General features: G+C 39.4%; 1 protein-coding gene across 10 annotated transcripts in view; it reads right to left on the bottom strand.

Moving 5' to 3' along the window:
- The window catches only part of RPGRIP1L (RPGRIP1 like), a 61,752-nt gene extending 43,457 nt beyond the window's left edge, over window positions 1-18,295 (bottom strand). For 5 of the 10 annotated variants that reach the window (XM_057375010.1, XM_057375012.1, XM_057375009.1 and 2 more), the window contains exons 1-6: window positions 18,230-18,295; window positions 15,971-16,106; window positions 15,055-15,199; window positions 5,945-6,243; window positions 4,625-4,724; window positions 3,103-3,246 (exon numbers count right to left, since the gene is read on the bottom strand). In XM_057375010.1, coding sequence (XP_057230993.1) covers window positions 3,103-3,246; window positions 4,625-4,724; window positions 5,945-6,243; window positions 15,055-15,199; window positions 15,971-16,055 — 773 coding nt within the window. In that variant the 5' untranslated portion in view covers window positions 16,056-16,106; window positions 18,230-18,295. Of the gene's footprint in view, window positions 1-3,102; window positions 3,294-4,624; window positions 4,725-5,944; window positions 6,244-15,054; window positions 15,200-15,970; window positions 16,107-17,700; window positions 18,177-18,229 lie in introns of those variants that run through there. The other 5 variants (XM_057375007.1, XM_057375008.1, XM_057375006.1 and 2 more) reach the window with 5 other exon arrangements.

Raw genomic sequence — 18,295 nt, forward strand, 5'->3', positions numbered from 1 at the left:
CAGTTTGGGTTTTTTATTGATAGAATTCAGCAAATTTTATACATGCTGTATTGTCTCAAAGTCCTTTCAATAATGCATAATGATTAATGTGCTCCACATTTTAATCTAGTTTTGAAGTGCTATAATGCAAACACAGAAGTCACGAGTGCATTAGCTATGACAGTCCTGTCCAAAAATCCACATATCTAATAGCTTTAAATCCAGTCATATTGCAGCAAAAAAATCAAAAGTAATTAAAAACTGACAAAAACCAACCAACCAAAACACACATAAAGAAAATGCACAGACATGTGCAAATACCAAATACCTGTTTCACAAATGCATAATGGGATGGCTTTAAAAATGTCCTTGGAAAATTCCACAGGCTATCAAGTTATCTGAAGCCAGCTATATGCAAAATGTATTACGAYTGAGAATTAATGTTTTCCCTTGTACACTGTGCATCACAGATGTACAAATTATAACTGCGAATCACAAAGTTATTATGGTTTTGGCCACCTTTAAATTATAAATGGTCAAGGTAAATGCTGTTAAAATTTCGTACTCAAAGAAAATGTGTTTAGTCTAGTAGCCCATAGGCCAAGTTTCTCCTTTAAGGCACAATTACATACTTCTGAAACAATCCCCAAGCAATCTCTAATTAAATACTGAATGAAACATTGATTTCAGCCACATTACAATAATAATCTCATTGAGTACACCACATATGAATTCAGCTCTGTCATGTAGCTCTTGTGTTGTTACAGAGAAACTGCAGTGAAGSTGCAAAGGCAACTTTAAAATATTACTGAATTTCTTGTGGTTAGAGGACTTGAGATTAGTATTTCCCTTCCTTACCACTAATGGATCAATGATTCTTAACTGTGGCTGCTTTACTACTTGGAAACTACAATTATTTCAGTCTCAAGAATTTCTTGATCAAGTAGTAGAATAAGGAATGTTTTCCTAAGGGTGGAAAGTAACCTGATTCTGTTAACAGCAGGCCAAGATCAAATGGTGCTACATGAAGATTGGTAGAAGAACATTTATTATGTCCTTTTGGCACCATACAAGAATTTCAGATTAACTGCCTTTGGATAGTTATGCAACTAGGTAACTGACAAGCCATATAAAATGCAAGAAAAAGCTATCAGTTGTACCAAAATTCTAGGACATAAGCTACCAAGATTAACTAAGATGACCTTACTGGTCATCCAAATTTCCTTTTTTTCTCCTCCAGTATTCCAGTGTTGACAGTTTCTTCTCTGCTGATGCAAAGAAGATAAAAAATTATAATTACATAGAACATGAACTTTAAAACAACTTAAATGTCTCACAMATATGTGGTTGCTGACATAGAATTTAGATGTTATGTTCAGGTTCTTCCTGCTGCATTTATCTGAAGCATAAAAGTTCATTGTAGYAGACTATTTTCAAAAAATTTTAAAAAAATTCAGTCTTTTCTGAATTCACAGTGAAGGCACAGTGAGAGGAATTATTTATGAAAATGACTTCTTTGACTTATTTAAATTATATGAAGCAAATTCTGAAAAGGGGAGAGATGACTTTGTGAATAATTTAATAGCTACCATTAGGTAATTTATGACATGATGAAAAATTTAATAGCTACCATCATGTAGTTTATGTAGCACCACTGATGCACAAAAGAATGCTCACACATAATAATGGGCTCCCTCCCTTGAAAGGCAGTTAAAAGAACCGACCACATATTTCTCAGCCAYGTAGAACTGTCACTGAGATCAAATGAGTAAGGAATGCAGGATTGCGTCATACTAGATTCTTAACACAGTTAAAGGCAACAGTCTGAAACTGAAACAGTTAAAGAAGGAAGATATATGYGAAATGTATATAATTTTATATGTATTTTGACAAAAGTGCAAGGAGAAGAAAGAGAAAGAAAAGAGGTTAATCTAATGGAAGCTTTATTGTGAAATACATTTCATATGCATGTTTGTCTGTTTTACCACACAGCTATATCATATTCCTTCAAAACTTTGCTRATCTGCCATTACAGAATTGGAGAAGATGTAATTTTCCTAAATAATTTTTCTTATTAGTGGTTTTCATTACCTTTTTAATAATTTGTTTTAATTACTCATAAGCAGTGTATCATTCGTAAACAGTTTAATATTTTACTCTACTTAGAACATAGCAAAGTTTTTTTYTGTCCAGACTGTTACTGTTAGAACAGCTTGAGAAAATCACTAAAACTTTTAAGTTTTGCYTAACTACTCCCTGATATGCTTCAATGAACAAAGTCTGGAGGAGAGGTATTGCTGAAATTGGACACCAAGAATGAAGAATTTGCAGCCTTCAAGGATATGTTGAAGAAAACAGAAGATAAAGAAGAAACTCAGCATTTGTAATGAAAACTCTCCATATCTGGAAATAAGGTAATAAAAAGACTGAAAATGTGGATTAATYAGCATGAGAGTAAGAAATCAATAATCAATAGAAGACAGAATACCAATCAATGAAGAGAATKATGTAATTTAGAGCCAATGAACATTAATTTCTTTGCTAAAATGTATAAATAGTGAAAAGTTTTGAAAGTGTGCATGCATCATGGGAGGACSTCTCCTTATGCACCCAGGACTGTGAATAAAGTAATGCTGCTCTCTAATACTAAAAACAGTGCTGGAGGGTTTATCTTGACATTTTCTGCAACAACAGAAAGAGCCAGTATTTTTCTACTATTTGTATATTCCAAATTATTGAGTGTTAGTGAACATTAAACTGTCCACTGTGAACCTGTATCTAAAATTTTATAAGAATTAAAGTGAAGGAACAATAGATGATTAAAATTTTATTACCTGAATTTCAATTGAATCTGTATCAGCTGGAAAAGAATTCTCTAAAATTATAATTATGAACTGGTTTACTTGTGAAAAAACATCATAACTTATTTTTGTAACTATCTCCTTGCTTAGAATGATCCATGCTATTTGGCAAAACATTTTATGACTTGGTTTCACCAAAGGAACAAAAATGAATAAGGCACAGATTCTTTTACAGAAGCAGTAACTTCCACAGCTATAAATAAATATTATGACATAGCTCTTCTAATGCTTCTACTACAGTGATTTTAAGTTCTCACAATACCTTTGGCTTGCTGTACCCCGCTCTTTCAGCCGTAAGAGAGATTCTTCAATTTCCTTTTCTTTCCTTCTTAGCTGACTCACAAGAATCTCTCTGGCATGTTCTAGTTCCTCAATATGTTTTCTTTGGGACTCAATGACAGTCTCCCTGCAAGTACAAGCATCCTCCATTTCAAAACCAGCTACGTAATTTTTCTAAGAAAAACAAAGAATACTCAAGTAAACAATACTTTAATTGTTCTGCAAAATCTGTATTTCTAATTAACATACATCACAAGAGGCTTRTGAGTTTAAATTGCTATGAAAACACAACACAAATTCTCAAGAGAAATGTTTCTGTGGACGGAATAATGTTTAGCAGAACCTCACTGAAAACACTGYTCAGAGTTTCTTTTCCTCTGTACTAGAAGTATCTTCTCTCTAATCCATCAGCACCAATGTTTCTCAAAAGCAAACCACCTTTACTAGCTATCACCAAATTAGGAGATCTTCAATGGATGGAGCATTGAAAGTAATTTGTAAGCTTTTATTCTGAAATAGGAAAATCTACACCAAAAAACCACAAACAAATGAAAAAAACCCCAACAAAAGATGTCTCCTAAGCAGTGGAATTTATCCAGTAAATGCAATTGATAAAAGTATTTCTTTACAATTGTTTCCTATGAATCCAGTTAGTCTTTGTGTTWACAAAACTTTGGGCTCAAAATAAATGACTGCACATTAATCCATTATTTCTAAACTTAGCTTGCCCATTTAAATTTAGCATTTACAGAGAACGTAAACGATAAACTAATTTAAGTAAATCACTATGGAAATAAACAGCTTTTAGAAAACCCAGGTTCTAAACATACAATTTAGAGAAGAAAAATGTCCTAATCAGACTTCAATATCTTTAATTTAGATGGTAACTACCTTTTCTCCAGCCTATATAACACCTCTTTATTCTCATGCAATCTCTACATCAAGGATGTTTTATGCGTTTCAATTTCAGTTAAAATGTGCAGTTCAATTACAACCCAAACTTCAAAATACAAGAGAGAATCAAAATCATTTTACAGAACTATCCCAATACCATGCTTTTTGCACTTATCCGTAAAATCTATCTGCCTTTAGAAGTGAACCTAAATGCATCAACAAAACACATTCACATAGTCACCACWTGCGTGATGGTGCACATTTTAGGACTTACACTGGTAAAAATTTTGCAGCTAAGGACCTTTCTGCTTTTGTCAGCTTTGACCTCTAATAAACTAGGCAGCAGTGCATCCTAGCAAAGAGAGGCTCACTACTGCAGACCAATTTTAACTTCCTGCCACATTCTTATGTACTGACATTTTGCATTCTAAATCTCTGATCCCATTTTCCTTATCACAAAACATTTCTGCATTGTTACCAGTGTTATTGTTGTCAGATCCAACCACTTTTCAGAAAAAAAAACTTCCGAAAATATATACTTGCTTTCTTCAAGGAAACCGTAAGTTTTAGGAATAACAATGACAAAAAAGTAAGTAATATGAAAATCATACAGATTTCTTATTTCAGCTCTTGAATCCTCAAGCAAACTCTGTATGTTTTTGGGAAGCACAAGATCAGGTGAGCTCACTTCTAAACTCTGAAATCTCATTCCTGAAAACAAAAAAAGGTAATYTTTTGTCATGCTGAATGAAAAAGCTTTTAACAAGCCAACAATCTACATAGTACAAACAATTGCAACTTCTGCATAGATGCAATAAAWAGTATTTTTACACCAAAATCACAAAGAAATAAACAATCAGAGTATGTACAACATAGCTGCTATAAAATCTGAAGGATGGACGATGCAGAATAGCGTTAAAGCAAAATGTTAAAAACAGGTCCTGGAAGTTTTTTTAGAAGATTTTACTTTCAAAGACAGAAAACAGAGATTGTGTCTTCAAAGAAAACTACCAGTATTAGACAGGAATATGGACTTGTAATCACTTTTTTTCAGCATATTCTTTGCAATACTCTACCTATCATTCACCCAAACATGCAACTATTAGGACCATTTTTTAGTAGCAGTGCAGATAATTTTCTTGTGTTGTTTAGAAGCATCCTAAACCCATTGTGAAGAAGAGAAGTGAGAAATTAAGGMAGAATCGTTACTTTAGAAGCAAAAGCAATTGTTTCTCCATGCTTTTCTTCTAGTCTCAGCAAGAAAAAAATAGCCAAATTTTGAGATTGGACCAAACACATTTCATTTCAAAGACAGCATTAAAGCCATCCCTCAATCCCAAAAACTGAATCTTTTAGGTTCAAGGTACAATGATACCAGCACTTTCCCAAAATGCCTGAAAACAACTAAGCTATTTTGCTCCATTAACTTGAGCTATTTTGAATTTTGATCTTTAAGTATTATTTTAAGGTACTGGTAATTGTGATATATGTGTGTGTTCTATATGCATATGTACATATATATACATATATACACACGGATGTGTGTATATATATATATATATATACACACCTAGAATATGTATTTTTTGTTTACTTTTACTCAAATCAAGGTATTTCTTAGAAGGTTGCACTCAATAAAGGAAGCAAGTATTTAGTGAACTTTCATACCTGATTAAGACATTTGAATGAGCTTTCCATGGTATTTTTAAATCAGACAAACACAAAGCAGATACAGGAAACTATATTTATTATTTTGTTGTTGCTTAATACCTTAGAGACAGCTCAACTATCCTGATTTTTTTCCGGACATTTCATTTTTGGATAATTGTTCTGCATATTTTCTGATCTGCACTAAAAATCTTTCAGAATTCAGACTCATRGTTTCAAGAACAATCAAAGAGTTCACTGTTTTTAATAAATGTGAGTTATACCCTTCTTGGTGTGCTCTGGTATGCCGGCTGCCTCACTCTCTTTTTTGAGACCTGTGTTCACACGAGACTGAACAGAGCTGTATAGACAAGGTCTATGGCCTTGAATCTGGAGCTGCTGTTTAGTTGAAATGAGTTTGTTGCGGAGGGTCTCATTTTGTTTCTCAAGCTCACGAACTCTTTCTCGCAAATGTTCAATCATTTCTTCCAGCTCCAGAGCCTGACCCAGCCGCTTAGATCCACTGCCAACCTGGTCACATTTTCTTTTATCATTAATGAGGCGTGTTAACTTGGTGGTCATTCTGGGGAAAACAGATAAAAACAATAAAAAAATATTAAAAAGAATGTGAAAAGTCAGCATAAAAAGCATTCTGTTGAAAGGAACATAACCACTGTGAAGACTTCATGATAATAAATTCCAAGTTTTGATGCAACTAYTGCTGCCTGTGAAGAACTCCTTGAAGATAATTGAAACAACTGTGCAGCAAACTGCTATATAACCCTGACAAATAACAGTTTCCTAAGGCTTATAATTTATGGTTAGTAAAGGAAGGACACGTTCCCCAGACTGCTTGACTATTAACACAGAACCTTATACTGGAACCTCTGCATGCTGTTAAGTTACAGATTTGGGATGTTTAGGATGGGGCACATTGTAAAAGCTACAATTTGACAAAACATTAAACTATTGAAAGAATGATAATTTTAGGATTTAAATATATTTTCATTTTCAATGTGTCTAAAATATATCAATGGAGATATTTAAGAAGTACTCCCAAAAAAGGGACTCAATAGTTTCTATTACCATACTCAGTTTTATTCTGGGTAAGTATGACCAATGTGCTTCAGAAAAGGAACTGAAGTGTTGAAGAATGGCAGGGCCATAGATTATTGCAGGCCTTGTGTGAGCAAAACAAAGTCTAAGATGATAGCTGCCTAGGCTCCAAGAAATGCAAGGAATGCTGATAAGGATAATTGTCAAGGGCTGTGTGTCCTTGGGCTGTTGAGAAARTACTGAGAAAGCAGCTTGCAGTGAAAACAATGAGAGAGATCTATGAAAACAAGAATCRAAGAGGGKAGTGAAATGAAAATGTARCTTTCTGTGCTTAGCCAATAATATTGTAGCAAGTAGGCATAATTAACTATGAGCATATATAACCAGCATGTGACACGAATAAAGCTGAAGCTTGCTTTATCACTCATAYTGAGTGCTCGCATCCTTCCCCTGCCACGGCAAATGGTGACTCCCAATGCCACGGGACACTTAGAGCYAGGAGTGTGGTGCGAGAGGAGAAGCCTCAGTAGCAGCACCGGGAAGCGCAGATCGCCAGACTTTGAAAAGCTGRGGTCCGAACGCTTGGGCCATCCGAGAGGGGTCCACCATCTGCTGGGGCTAACCCTGATAAGGCTGCACTTGGGAGACAGATCCCATTGATGATGCCGGCTGAAATGGATCRAGAGGTAGCCCTTGATTCGTTGCAATGCTTTTTAGAAAAGGGGGGGGATAGGAGCTGATTGCGTTAAGCAATTGACAGGTTTAGTGACGCTGGGGAGAYTAAAGGGTTGTTTTCAGGACCCGAATACCCTATTTGAGGAACAGGAGTGGCATAAGCTTGGAGACTGTTTGTGGGATGTGGCTATAGATGAGGATAAAGCCGCTAAAAAACTTATGAAACCATGGAGGGATGTTATAAATTGTTTACAACCGTATAAGTCCGAGAAACGCATGGCTGCGGTAGCCACAGAGAAATTGGGAACTAGCGACCCTGCCCCTGGAATGCTAACTATAGGAGTGGATTATACCTCTGYTCCCCCCACTGGGGTTCCATAACCGTTGTTCGTAGAAAGACTGATAATCCCTAGGGAGGAGGGAATGTCGAACCAGCTGCCCCTCCTATGCAGGAGAAGGAAGAGATTGTGAATTCTAAGAGGGAGGCAGAGGCCCCAGAGGGAGTCAGTCAGGACAGCAAACGGACATGGAGAGAGTGCACCCAGAGTGATAAAAAGGGGAATACTGTGCAAAGTCGTGTTATTGAATGGGGGAGGTGACCAGGCAGGCATTGGAAAATTGGCAGTATGATCTGCWGAAGGATATACRTGAGTTACAAGCCTTTCCTGTCACATATACAGTAGATGGGGCAGGAAATATGCAGAGGGAACATCAACTGATAGATTGGAAGTTGCTAACGCAGCTAAGGAGTACGGTTAACGAATCTGGATTGCATAGTGAACCTACTAGACAAATGATAAACTACACCTGGGGCAGTGGGGTGTTATGCCCAGAGGATATTAAGGGAATCATGYGGATGATTATGACGCAGTTGCAGCAGTTGTTATGGTAAGCTCACCGGAACAGACTGTGCGAGATTTCCGCTCATACACCTAGGATCAGAACGATCGTCTAGCGGACGTTAACTGTAGAGCAATTAATGGGAACGGGGCAGCTGCAGATAGGCCCTGACATCTGTTTGGAGGCAATGAGCCTAGCTCGCCAGGCAATCAATATGGTCCGCACCTCACCTCCAACACCTTCTTACATATCCATCAAGCAGGGGAGAGACAAGCCTTTTGCCTCCTTTGTAGACAGGGTTACAACGGCCATCAATCTGTCTGATGCGCCAGAATGGACGAAAGGTGCATTGTTGCATCATATGTGATGGAAAATTGTAATGCAGCAACTAAGGCTATTTTACTCTCCCAGGGGACACAGGTATTGAGGCAATGTTAGACTGAATGAGCAGGGTGCCAGTAGGACTACATGCGACGTCAGTAGAGGCGGTGAGAGAAATGGGTAGAGAAATAGTACAGGCTCAGACGCAAGCGTTTGCAGCTTTGGCTCCTCTGCAATCCAATCCCTCGGCCCCAGCGCAGCAGAAGAGAAATGGCAGGCCCCCCGATGTTTTCGATGAGGTGAAGAAGGACATATGCGACMGCAGTGCAATAAGGCAGTGTGGTGTACTTGTTGCAACAAGAACAATCAGTACTGAGGCCTGCAGACGGTCGGGAAACGGACAGCGGAGCACGACTGGCCACCGCACGCGGACAACAGTAGTGGCTCCCACGCAGTTAATGCCCCCTGCCAGATCCCCCCCAGTCAGTGCCTGCAACCTACCTTCGGTCTGCGGCCCGCCACCAGAGGGAGTCTCTGCTTGGACTTGGCATCCGCAATAGGTATTACCTTGATTGATCAGCAGCCGACTAAGATTCCCACGGCTATAAAAGGACCTGTCGTTATTAATGGTCAACCTCAAGGAGCGTTATTATTTGGTCGCTCATCCAGTGGAATTAAAGGACTTTTTATTCTTCCCGGAGTTATTGATGCAGATTATACTGGAAAAATCCATATTGTGGCACAGACTCTGTTTCCCCCCCATTCATACCTCAAGGGGCAGTAGTATCATATCTCTCACTGGGCTCAACTGGTCCCAGTGCCACAGTTAACTGCAGAAATGTGATCCACCGGCGAGATTGAGAGGGGCGAAACAGGTTTTGGTTCCACTGGAGGTCTCGTGTTGCTCACCAGTCCTATGAATCRCAGACCCGTGATAAATTCTACATGGAGTATTGGCAATGAGCACGTGCAGATGAGTGCTTTACTGGATACAGGTGCTGACATAACTATTATGTGCTCCAAAAAATGGCCACCTCAATGGACTTGTCAGCCAACCTTAAATGGGGTGGAAGGGGTTGGAGGTGCTGCCCCTATTCAGCGCAGTACCAGCCAAGCGCAGGTGACTGTTGACGGCYGCACTGCATCCATCTACATGACAATTATGCTGCTTCCCACGGGCGTCAATGCCTTGACTGGCCGAGATCTGCTTGACCAGCTGGGAGTTGTGTTAACAGACAAAGCTTTTTAGGAGCGGTCACYGTAGAATGGACTTTCCCGATCCAGCTGACATCGCTAACAGATGCACCCGTGTGGGTTGAGCAGTGGCCGCTGAAATAGGAAAGTCTGGAACAGGCACAAGCCCTGGTCACAGAACAGTTACAACAGGGTCATTTGCAACCAYCCATGAGCCCTTGGAATACCCCGATTTTTGTCATCAAAAAGAAATCTGGGAAATATCATTTACTGTATGATCTGCGCGCTGTTCACTCTCAAATGCAAGCTATGGGAGCCTTACAGCCAGGACTTCCAAATCCAGCAATGGTCCCGAGAGGATGGCACCTGTTGATCAYTGACTTAAAGGACTGCTTCTTTACCGTTAAATTACACCCTGCAGATACCCAACGGTTTGCACACCTTGCCATCCACACGAGGGGCTCCAGCTCAGTGATTTGAATGGACTGTGTTGCCACAAGGCATGAAAAATAGTCCCACACTGTGCCAGTTGTTCGTCGACCACGCGTTGCAACCCCTTTGAGAGACTTGGGAAGACACTATRATTTACCATTACATGGATGACATTMTGTTGGCGCAACAGCATGCATTCATGGCACACCAGGAAGCTGAGATGGTACAACAGCTTCATACTCGAGGACTGGTCATCGCACCTGAGAAGGTTCAGCGTGTGCCAGCCTGGCAATACTTCGGATGGCAAATCACAGACGGTCAAATTCGGCTACAGAAACTGCAAATTAATGTCCAACTGACTACCTTACACGATGCGCAGCGCTTCCTTGGTGATCTGCAATGGTTATGACCTGTAATCAGCATTTGAATGAGGACCTAGATGCCTTGCGACCCTTACTAAAAGGAACCGACCCCTTGCCTAAGCTCTTGCTGACAGAGGAACAGTTGCRTGTGATACAATGTATCAGCTCAGCCATAATGTCACAGTGGGTGGATCGCCGTGACCCTGACTTACCTATTGACCTTACTATTTTGAATGGTCCGAATCAACTCCTTGGTGCACTGACGCAGTGCAAAAAGAAAAAGGGAGAGGTCAGGATATTGGAATGGCCTAAAATGACCATACAACAAAAAATTGAAAATTTGGCTGAGCTTATACAGAAAGGGCGCATCAGGGTACTGCAGCTATCTGGCAYGGAACCTACCACCATATATTTGCCATTAAATGTAAGGACTTGGATTGGTATCTGCTGCACTCACCAGCATTTCAAGTCAGCCTGYTGGACCAGGCTATGGATATCAAGATCGATGAGCTGCAATGCACCACACTCCGATGGGCCAGTCAACAGGAATGSCTCATCATAGTGAAGAGAAGTGAACAGCCTTTGCCTAACGCTATAACTGTGTTTACGGATGCTGGGAGGAAATCCTGTCGTGCAGCTGCTACTTGGTTCAAGGAGGGCAAGTGGCACCACCAGTTGCTAAATGCAGAACCTGAGGATTCACTGCAAACTTTAGAATATCTGCTGTGGTATGGACCTTTTTGCAGTGGAATGCCACCAAGCTAAATGTGGTGTCCGATTCCTTATATGTTACGGGCATAGTGCAGCGCATTGAAGATGCCAGGCTCAAGGACTGTCGCAATCAGCGGTTATTCGAACTATCGCGGCAGTTTCAAGCAGCAATCCGACAACGGATATGTGCTTACGCTATTATTCACATAAAGAGTCATAAATGGTGAGAAGGCCTAGGAGAAGGCAATGAAAGAGCGGACTCTTTGGTTTCTGTTGCAGTACCACTAAACGAATTTGTTAAGGCCAGAGAGGCTSACAACACCTTCCATCAAAATGYGAACGGACTTTTTCGCCAGTTTAAGATACCGATTGATGAAGCAAGAAGCATGGTTAAAGCATGCCCCAGCTGCAGTCATCATGGCCCCGGTTTGGGTATTGGGGTGAATCCCTGAGGTTTGGGGCCTTGTGAGCTCTGGCAGATGGATATTACCCATGTGCCTCAGTATGACCAATTGAAATATGTACATGAAACAGTTGATACATATAGCAGATTTGTGTGGGCTACAGCCCAAACAGGGAAAAAGCCTCTCACGTAATACGCCATTTAACAAGCTGTTTTGCCGTTATGGGGGTGCCCCAACAATTAAAAATCGATAATGGGCCCACCTATATAAGTGAGAGGATGCGTCRCTTTAGCCAGCAATGGGGAATTAAACTTGTAACTGGTATCCCCCATTCTGCAACGGGACAGGCTGTCATTGAGAGAATAAACCAGACTTTGAAGCGAKATTCAGACAAATTTGATGATGTCCACGATGTTCATGAAAAATTGTCTAAAACTTTGTTTGTACTAAATTATTTGTGCATTTTTTCAGATCAGGAATTTCCTCCTGCACAGGTGCATGGTCGAATTGCAGCTGCAGACCAGAAGGCACCTATGATGGTTATGTATCGTGACCCACAAACAGGTCAATGGCAAGACCCAGCAGAAGTGAAATATGTAGGGCACAGTTACATGTGTGCGCTTACGCCCACAGGTACGCAGTGGGTCCCTGCCAAATGGACTAAAGCGGTGGCTGGCAGCCTTGGTGATGGYGAYGGTCATACCSATCCCAACAGCAGCACTGTGGCTTCCACCTCAACCAAAGGTTAACATATGGGTCACCATGGCCAATTTAACTGGACARGAGGSGATTTGTCTGGCTTTGACTTCACCAGGCAATCCATTTTCCACATGCCTAGTCGCCGTGCCTGTGGACAAGTGGCCATGTTCATCATTGGTACCCACATGTAACAACAGCAACTGGAATCAGACAGTAGATAATTGAGATTAATGAGGTTTTTAAGGGCTGGGGAATTAGGGGTTAGCTTTGTGAATTGCTTAAGGAAGGCTTGCGGTTAGTAGGATTTATGAYAGCATTTACTATAATCGTTAGGATTGCATATGGGTGCATTATGAAGCAGGTTCGCAATAAAAGTGAAAATGTTTTGCTCRCACAAAAAGCAAAAGGAGGAATTGTTGAAGAATGGCAGGGCCATAGATTATTGCAGGCCTTGTGTGAGCAAAACAAAGTCTAAGATGATAGCTGCCTAGGCTCCAAGAAATGCAAGGAATGCTGATAAGGATAAKTGTCAAGGGCTGTGTGTCCTTGGGCTGTTGAGAAARTACTGAGAAAGCAGCTTGCAGTGAAAACAATGAGAGAGATCTATGAAAACAAGAATCRAAGAGGGKAGTGAAATGAAAATGTARCTTTCTGTGCTTAGCCAATAATATTGTAGCAAGTAGGCATAATTAACTATGAGCATATATAAYCAGGGTGTGACACGAATAAAGCTGRAGCTTGCTTTATCACTCATATTGAGTGCTCKCATCCTTCTCCTGCCGCAGCACTGAAGCTGAAGAGTATAATTAGATACAGAGCGTACAGCTCTCATCTAGCTTTAAAAAGGTAACAATTTTGCTTTTGGCATCTCTAGCWGTACTTCTCATTTCCAATGTTTTGATAAACATTGGTAAGCTACAACAAAAGGCAGAGAGAGCACATGGGAGTGATGTMATATACAAGAACAAAAATATATCTAGTGGTAATGGAAAATACCTGGAAGAGGGAGAAGGAGAGGGGAGGGGAGTAGAAAAAGGGAATGAGAGAGAGAGAGGAGAGGGGAAGAGGAAGGAGAGGGGAAGAGAAAGAAAAGGAGAGACAGGAAGAGAAAAAAAAGGAGAGAGGGGAGAAAGGGAGAAAGGGAGAAGGGGAGAAAGGAAAGTGGCTTTGATGAGAAACAAGTTCAAGACTTCACAAAATTGGCCACACATATTCAAGATCTGTATCTGGTTTACAGGAAATCTACTTTTGAAGGGCCAGTGAGAAAACTAAAAATAAGGGYGCAATTTGTTTAAAGGGGCTTGTTTTATTTTTGGATACTTCTGGACAGATGCTTCTACTTARAAGAACGAAAGTGAAATTAAAAAAAATCCATAATAACTTTAGGATGTCACAGAAGAAGCCTGTAAGCCTGTTTTTTGTTTATTTGGTTTTTTCAATGCAACTCTACTGGAAATTAATTCCAAACTTTTAGTAACAAGGGCTCAGACATGAGAGATGCTAGGAAAGATACTTAGCTTAAGATTTTTCATTGAAAATCTAAACAAACACTGTATTTTTAATTTCTGTGCCTTAAAATATTTATTCAGGTATGCTAATTTGGACACTGTACGTCATTTTGCCCAACTGGACTATGAGTACACCCACCTGATGTAAGTGGATGATGAGTGGTATTTTCAGTGCACAGAAACATAAGAACTGCCATTTGGAATAAGGAAACAATTCGTTAGTTCTACCAGCTTGTATTTGACCACAGTCTGACAGATAAGATGGAAATGATGTAATGCTGGTCAACTGGACCTGGCTCACTGAATACTCACTCAAAAAAAATAATGTTTTGGGCTTTAAAGTATGAAATAGGCAATATTTTCAGCTACCCTTTGATGAATTYATTAACTCCTCACCAGAAGCTGGCTTAGATGTAGAAATACTATGTTAACAATTAGCACAATGTGAACACATAGTCAGTGTTCTGGTATTAATCAGACCTCCTGCAATATCGTAATACTACAAACATTTCTGCAGAGTTCAGATTGGTTTGCCACCACAGTAAGTGCTGGCAAAGATTAGCACACAGATCTTAGCACACTAAGTTCAATAAYCAGCCTAAAGTTGTTTATATATTTTTGCGCAAACTGGGTGCTGTGCTCCCCATGTTACTTGGGACTTCTTCACTGAAGTTATCTATTACACTGAATAAAGAAGCAATGATTATAAAGATATTCTAGTGCTAACTCACCAATAAAAAGTAGGTGCTRGTCAACTTCTTCAAGAACACAYAGGGACRAAAAAGGGGCAGAATCTCTCTGTAYAGACCATTTCRACTCTAGAATGAAACCCTTAGGCTTCTACAGCCTGCYGTTCAATTCCCAGAACACCTTTTATATTTGTACTCTGCCAGCGTAGCTGGGAGCCCAAGGTACCAACTTTGATGTAGCTGACAGTGATGCACCTCTGTATATAGTAATCTAATAGGGTTCACTGCAAAAACCATCTCACATACTCAGAGACAACTGAGAAAGACAACTCAGAGACAACATACTCAGAGAAATCAATACAAAAATCACTTCCAGTGGGTGATTTTTGCTACTGCATTTAAAAGTGCTCTGACAAAAATCAGCAGGATTTTTAATTTGTTGATAACACTTAAAAGGGACAAAAAGGCACTGTGAGTTAAAATAAAAGTATTAAACTCCATACCTTTTAATTTTCTCCTCTTGCTTATTTGCATACTGTTTGAGTAGGATGTGGTCATCATGTACACGAAGAAATCTGTCTTCCAATTCTTCTCGACTGATTCGTGATATAACTTGTCGAGCTTTTACATTCTGTGTAGATGATGATTCTACCCAAACCAAAGCAATTTAAAATTACTTCAATACATTCAACAACACATAATTCAAAGTCTAACTCATTTTGAAATTCTGAAAAATAATTAATGAAAATTTTCAAGTAATTTGATATTTTACACTCGTTTCAGTCTATTGATTAATTTCTTCAGATTTACTGTCAGGTTAATCACKTCCTTTTTCATTCCTCTTACAGACTAAAAAACCCATTCAGATGATGCAACATGGACTACTTACCAGCTAATGCAAAGATAACAATTTAGCAAGCAACCAGGAATGGTCAAACTTACTAACTAAAAAATAGGATAAGCATTACCATTGAGATATTTTTCAATCTGTTTCAAAGTGAACACATTCTTTTAAAACTTGAAAGAATTAACTCACAGAGTTGAAAACTGACTCAAATACAAGACCAGGCCCAGTAGTTCCATTCTAATAGCAGYTGAGTAACATGTAAGAATTGCATAGCACTTTTGGTTCCCGTTTTATTGAATAGATCTGACCATGTCCTCAATTCAGCAAAAAAGCATTCTCTTTCTGGAAGGATGAATGTTATAGCTCAATGAGTTTTCCAGTTTTTACCATCTGACAACAACTTCTCTCTTATAACAACCAACTTGAACATAGAATAGGCCACAGTACCTTTCAAAATTTAACCCAGATTTTGAATGGTATTTGAATTTCATTTTGTGAAACATTTTTAGAAGGAAGCAAAGGAAGTCACTGATCAAAGTCTGTAATTGCAATAAATAGCATCTGGTACAAACCTTGAAATCCTTCAATTCCAGATGGAGTTAGGACTGCATCTCTCACAGCCAGGTTCCCCACAGTTTCATCAGCTGAAACAGGCATGGCTTACCTAGGGATACCAAAATACAAACGCTTCTCCATCTGCAATTAAAACTGTGAGACTAGAATGWACTACAAAACATCACATAAGATGACTGCAAAAGTAATGACAGATTCACTGAGATGACAGACTYGTGCATTACTGTTGCATGCTACTATCTCAACTAAATTGCTCAGAGGGCAATCAAAACCTTCAAATTTAACATTATGCCATTTTTAATCCATGAACAAAATATGGCTTACTTCTTTATGCAGTAGATCTAATTGTATTCAATGTATGCAGAATTAGCTTTTTAAGTTCTAGCTCTGTTGCCTTCAGCTATCTTTGGTCTAAGGCCGTATTTCCAAGTGGATGGAAGGRGAACCTGAAGGGGTTTCTTCTGATTTTTTTTTTAAATTGTTTCTTCATTTTCAGACAGGTCAAAGGTTAAAGACATCAAATGCTAGGTGAGTAATGCCACCTTCCATATTCTGAATGGGACTCTGAAACCAAACTGGGGGGGTTATGGAGTCACTTCAGTGTTGCCTGCCCTTCTCTTGGTCTTCCTTCAATTACTGTCATAGRAGAAATTACTTTTAAAAATAGATACACTTCTGTGAATGATACTCATAAATCAAAACACATTTATTTCTTGAGACAACAGAAAATTCAGTTACATAACAAAGTGAGATTAGGGAACTATTAATTAAAGTATTAATCAGCATAATATATGAAGATACTGCTGTTTCTTTCTTGTCTTCCAGTGCAGAAAATTGAGTACTGGCCAGAGAATCAAGGAATACTGAAACAGCATGAAACGGGGATGTATGAAGTCCTTAGGACAGCCTTTTCTCCCCATATTCTTACACCTTTCAGGTGATATAAATCCTTAGTGAATCCAAAAATAACTAGGAATGCATTGGCATGTTAACAGTGATGTTAAAAAGACTTGCATCAGAAGACAGAAGTATCATAGCATAATCCACAGACATTCCACGAAATATCTCTTAATTTTATCATAATCAAAACTGCTGCTAAAGKGATGCCTTTCTTCTGCCAGCAAAGCCCTCTATCATAAACTAGTCTCCATATGGCTTTGTATGGAAGGAACAAAAGGATCAATGGAAGTTCAGTTTCCAATAAGTCAGTCTTGCTTTCAATCTTTTGTTTTTACACCACTAAAATTTAAAAYAAAATAACAATTTATACGTGGACAGATCCAGATGCTATGCTGAACCTTAAAAATTTAAATCAGATTTTATTGCTAAGAAAAGTTACCATACAATCACTTCAACAGTTTTGTTAATCAAAAATATGAGAAAAGAACTTCATATACAAACAAAGGAAAATTTCCCATATCTCTAAAATTAAGCTATAAGAACTTTCAGTTAGGTATAAACAAGAATTCTATAGTTACTGAAGTTAAAGAAACTTTAACTTTCTCATATACTGCACTATTTAAAAAAATGCTTCTATCAGCATCTGACAAATTACAAAAAGCTGAATGTGACTTTGCAGCATAATGTGAGACCAGACTGTAAAGAGACAAGTATTTAAAACTGGAGAATCAAACCTCATGCTTTAGGTTTAAATTTTTATATAAATCACAGAAGCAAACTGTTGCCCAGCATCATTCCAAAGTAGCACAACTAAAAATGGATTACTTACGTTGTCAAAAATACTTAGCCATTGGGGGTAGGAAACACTTCTAGAGAAGGGGTTTCTCGATAAATCTTAAGATAGTAAATTGTTTCAATGTGGGTTTAGAATTTATTGAGTCTTGTTAATGCCCAAATTATGTTTTTCTTGCTATTTTCCCACGGGAAAATATTTTTCGGCCACGGAACCACAACTTCCGCTTCAGCCCAGCGACCAACTCCCGCTTTTTAGTACAAAACAGTGCAACTGAAAAGGCCTCTAGGGCTGCTCTGAGTAAAGCGGCGAGGCACTGCCTTTCTCACGGGCRTTGAGCTGCGGACCATTAGCCTCACGGGCCCGACACCACCTTTTCAGGAGCTCGGCCACAGGCCGGCTTCCCGGCTGGAGACAACCCGCGGCAGGGCGCGGCGCCACATTTCTCTGAGCAGCTCCGGCCTCGTCGCGCTCCCCGCGCCGTGACCGGAGGAGGAAGAGGAAGAGAAAGAGGAGCAGGAGGAGAAGGAAGAAGAAGAGCAGTAAGAGCAGGCGCCGCCCTTACCTCAGCACCCTGCCAGCCCAGCGCGTACCYCAGCACCCCGCCAGCAACTGCTGCGGGACAAACGGC

The sequence above is a fragment of the Malurus melanocephalus genome, unplaced genomic scaffold (assembly GCF_030028575.1).
Source record: "Malurus melanocephalus ecotype Western Australia unplaced genomic scaffold, MMel_1.1 scaffold_237, whole genome shotgun sequence".
Classification (NCBI taxonomy): Eukaryota; Metazoa; Chordata; class Aves; order Passeriformes; family Maluridae; genus Malurus; species Malurus melanocephalus.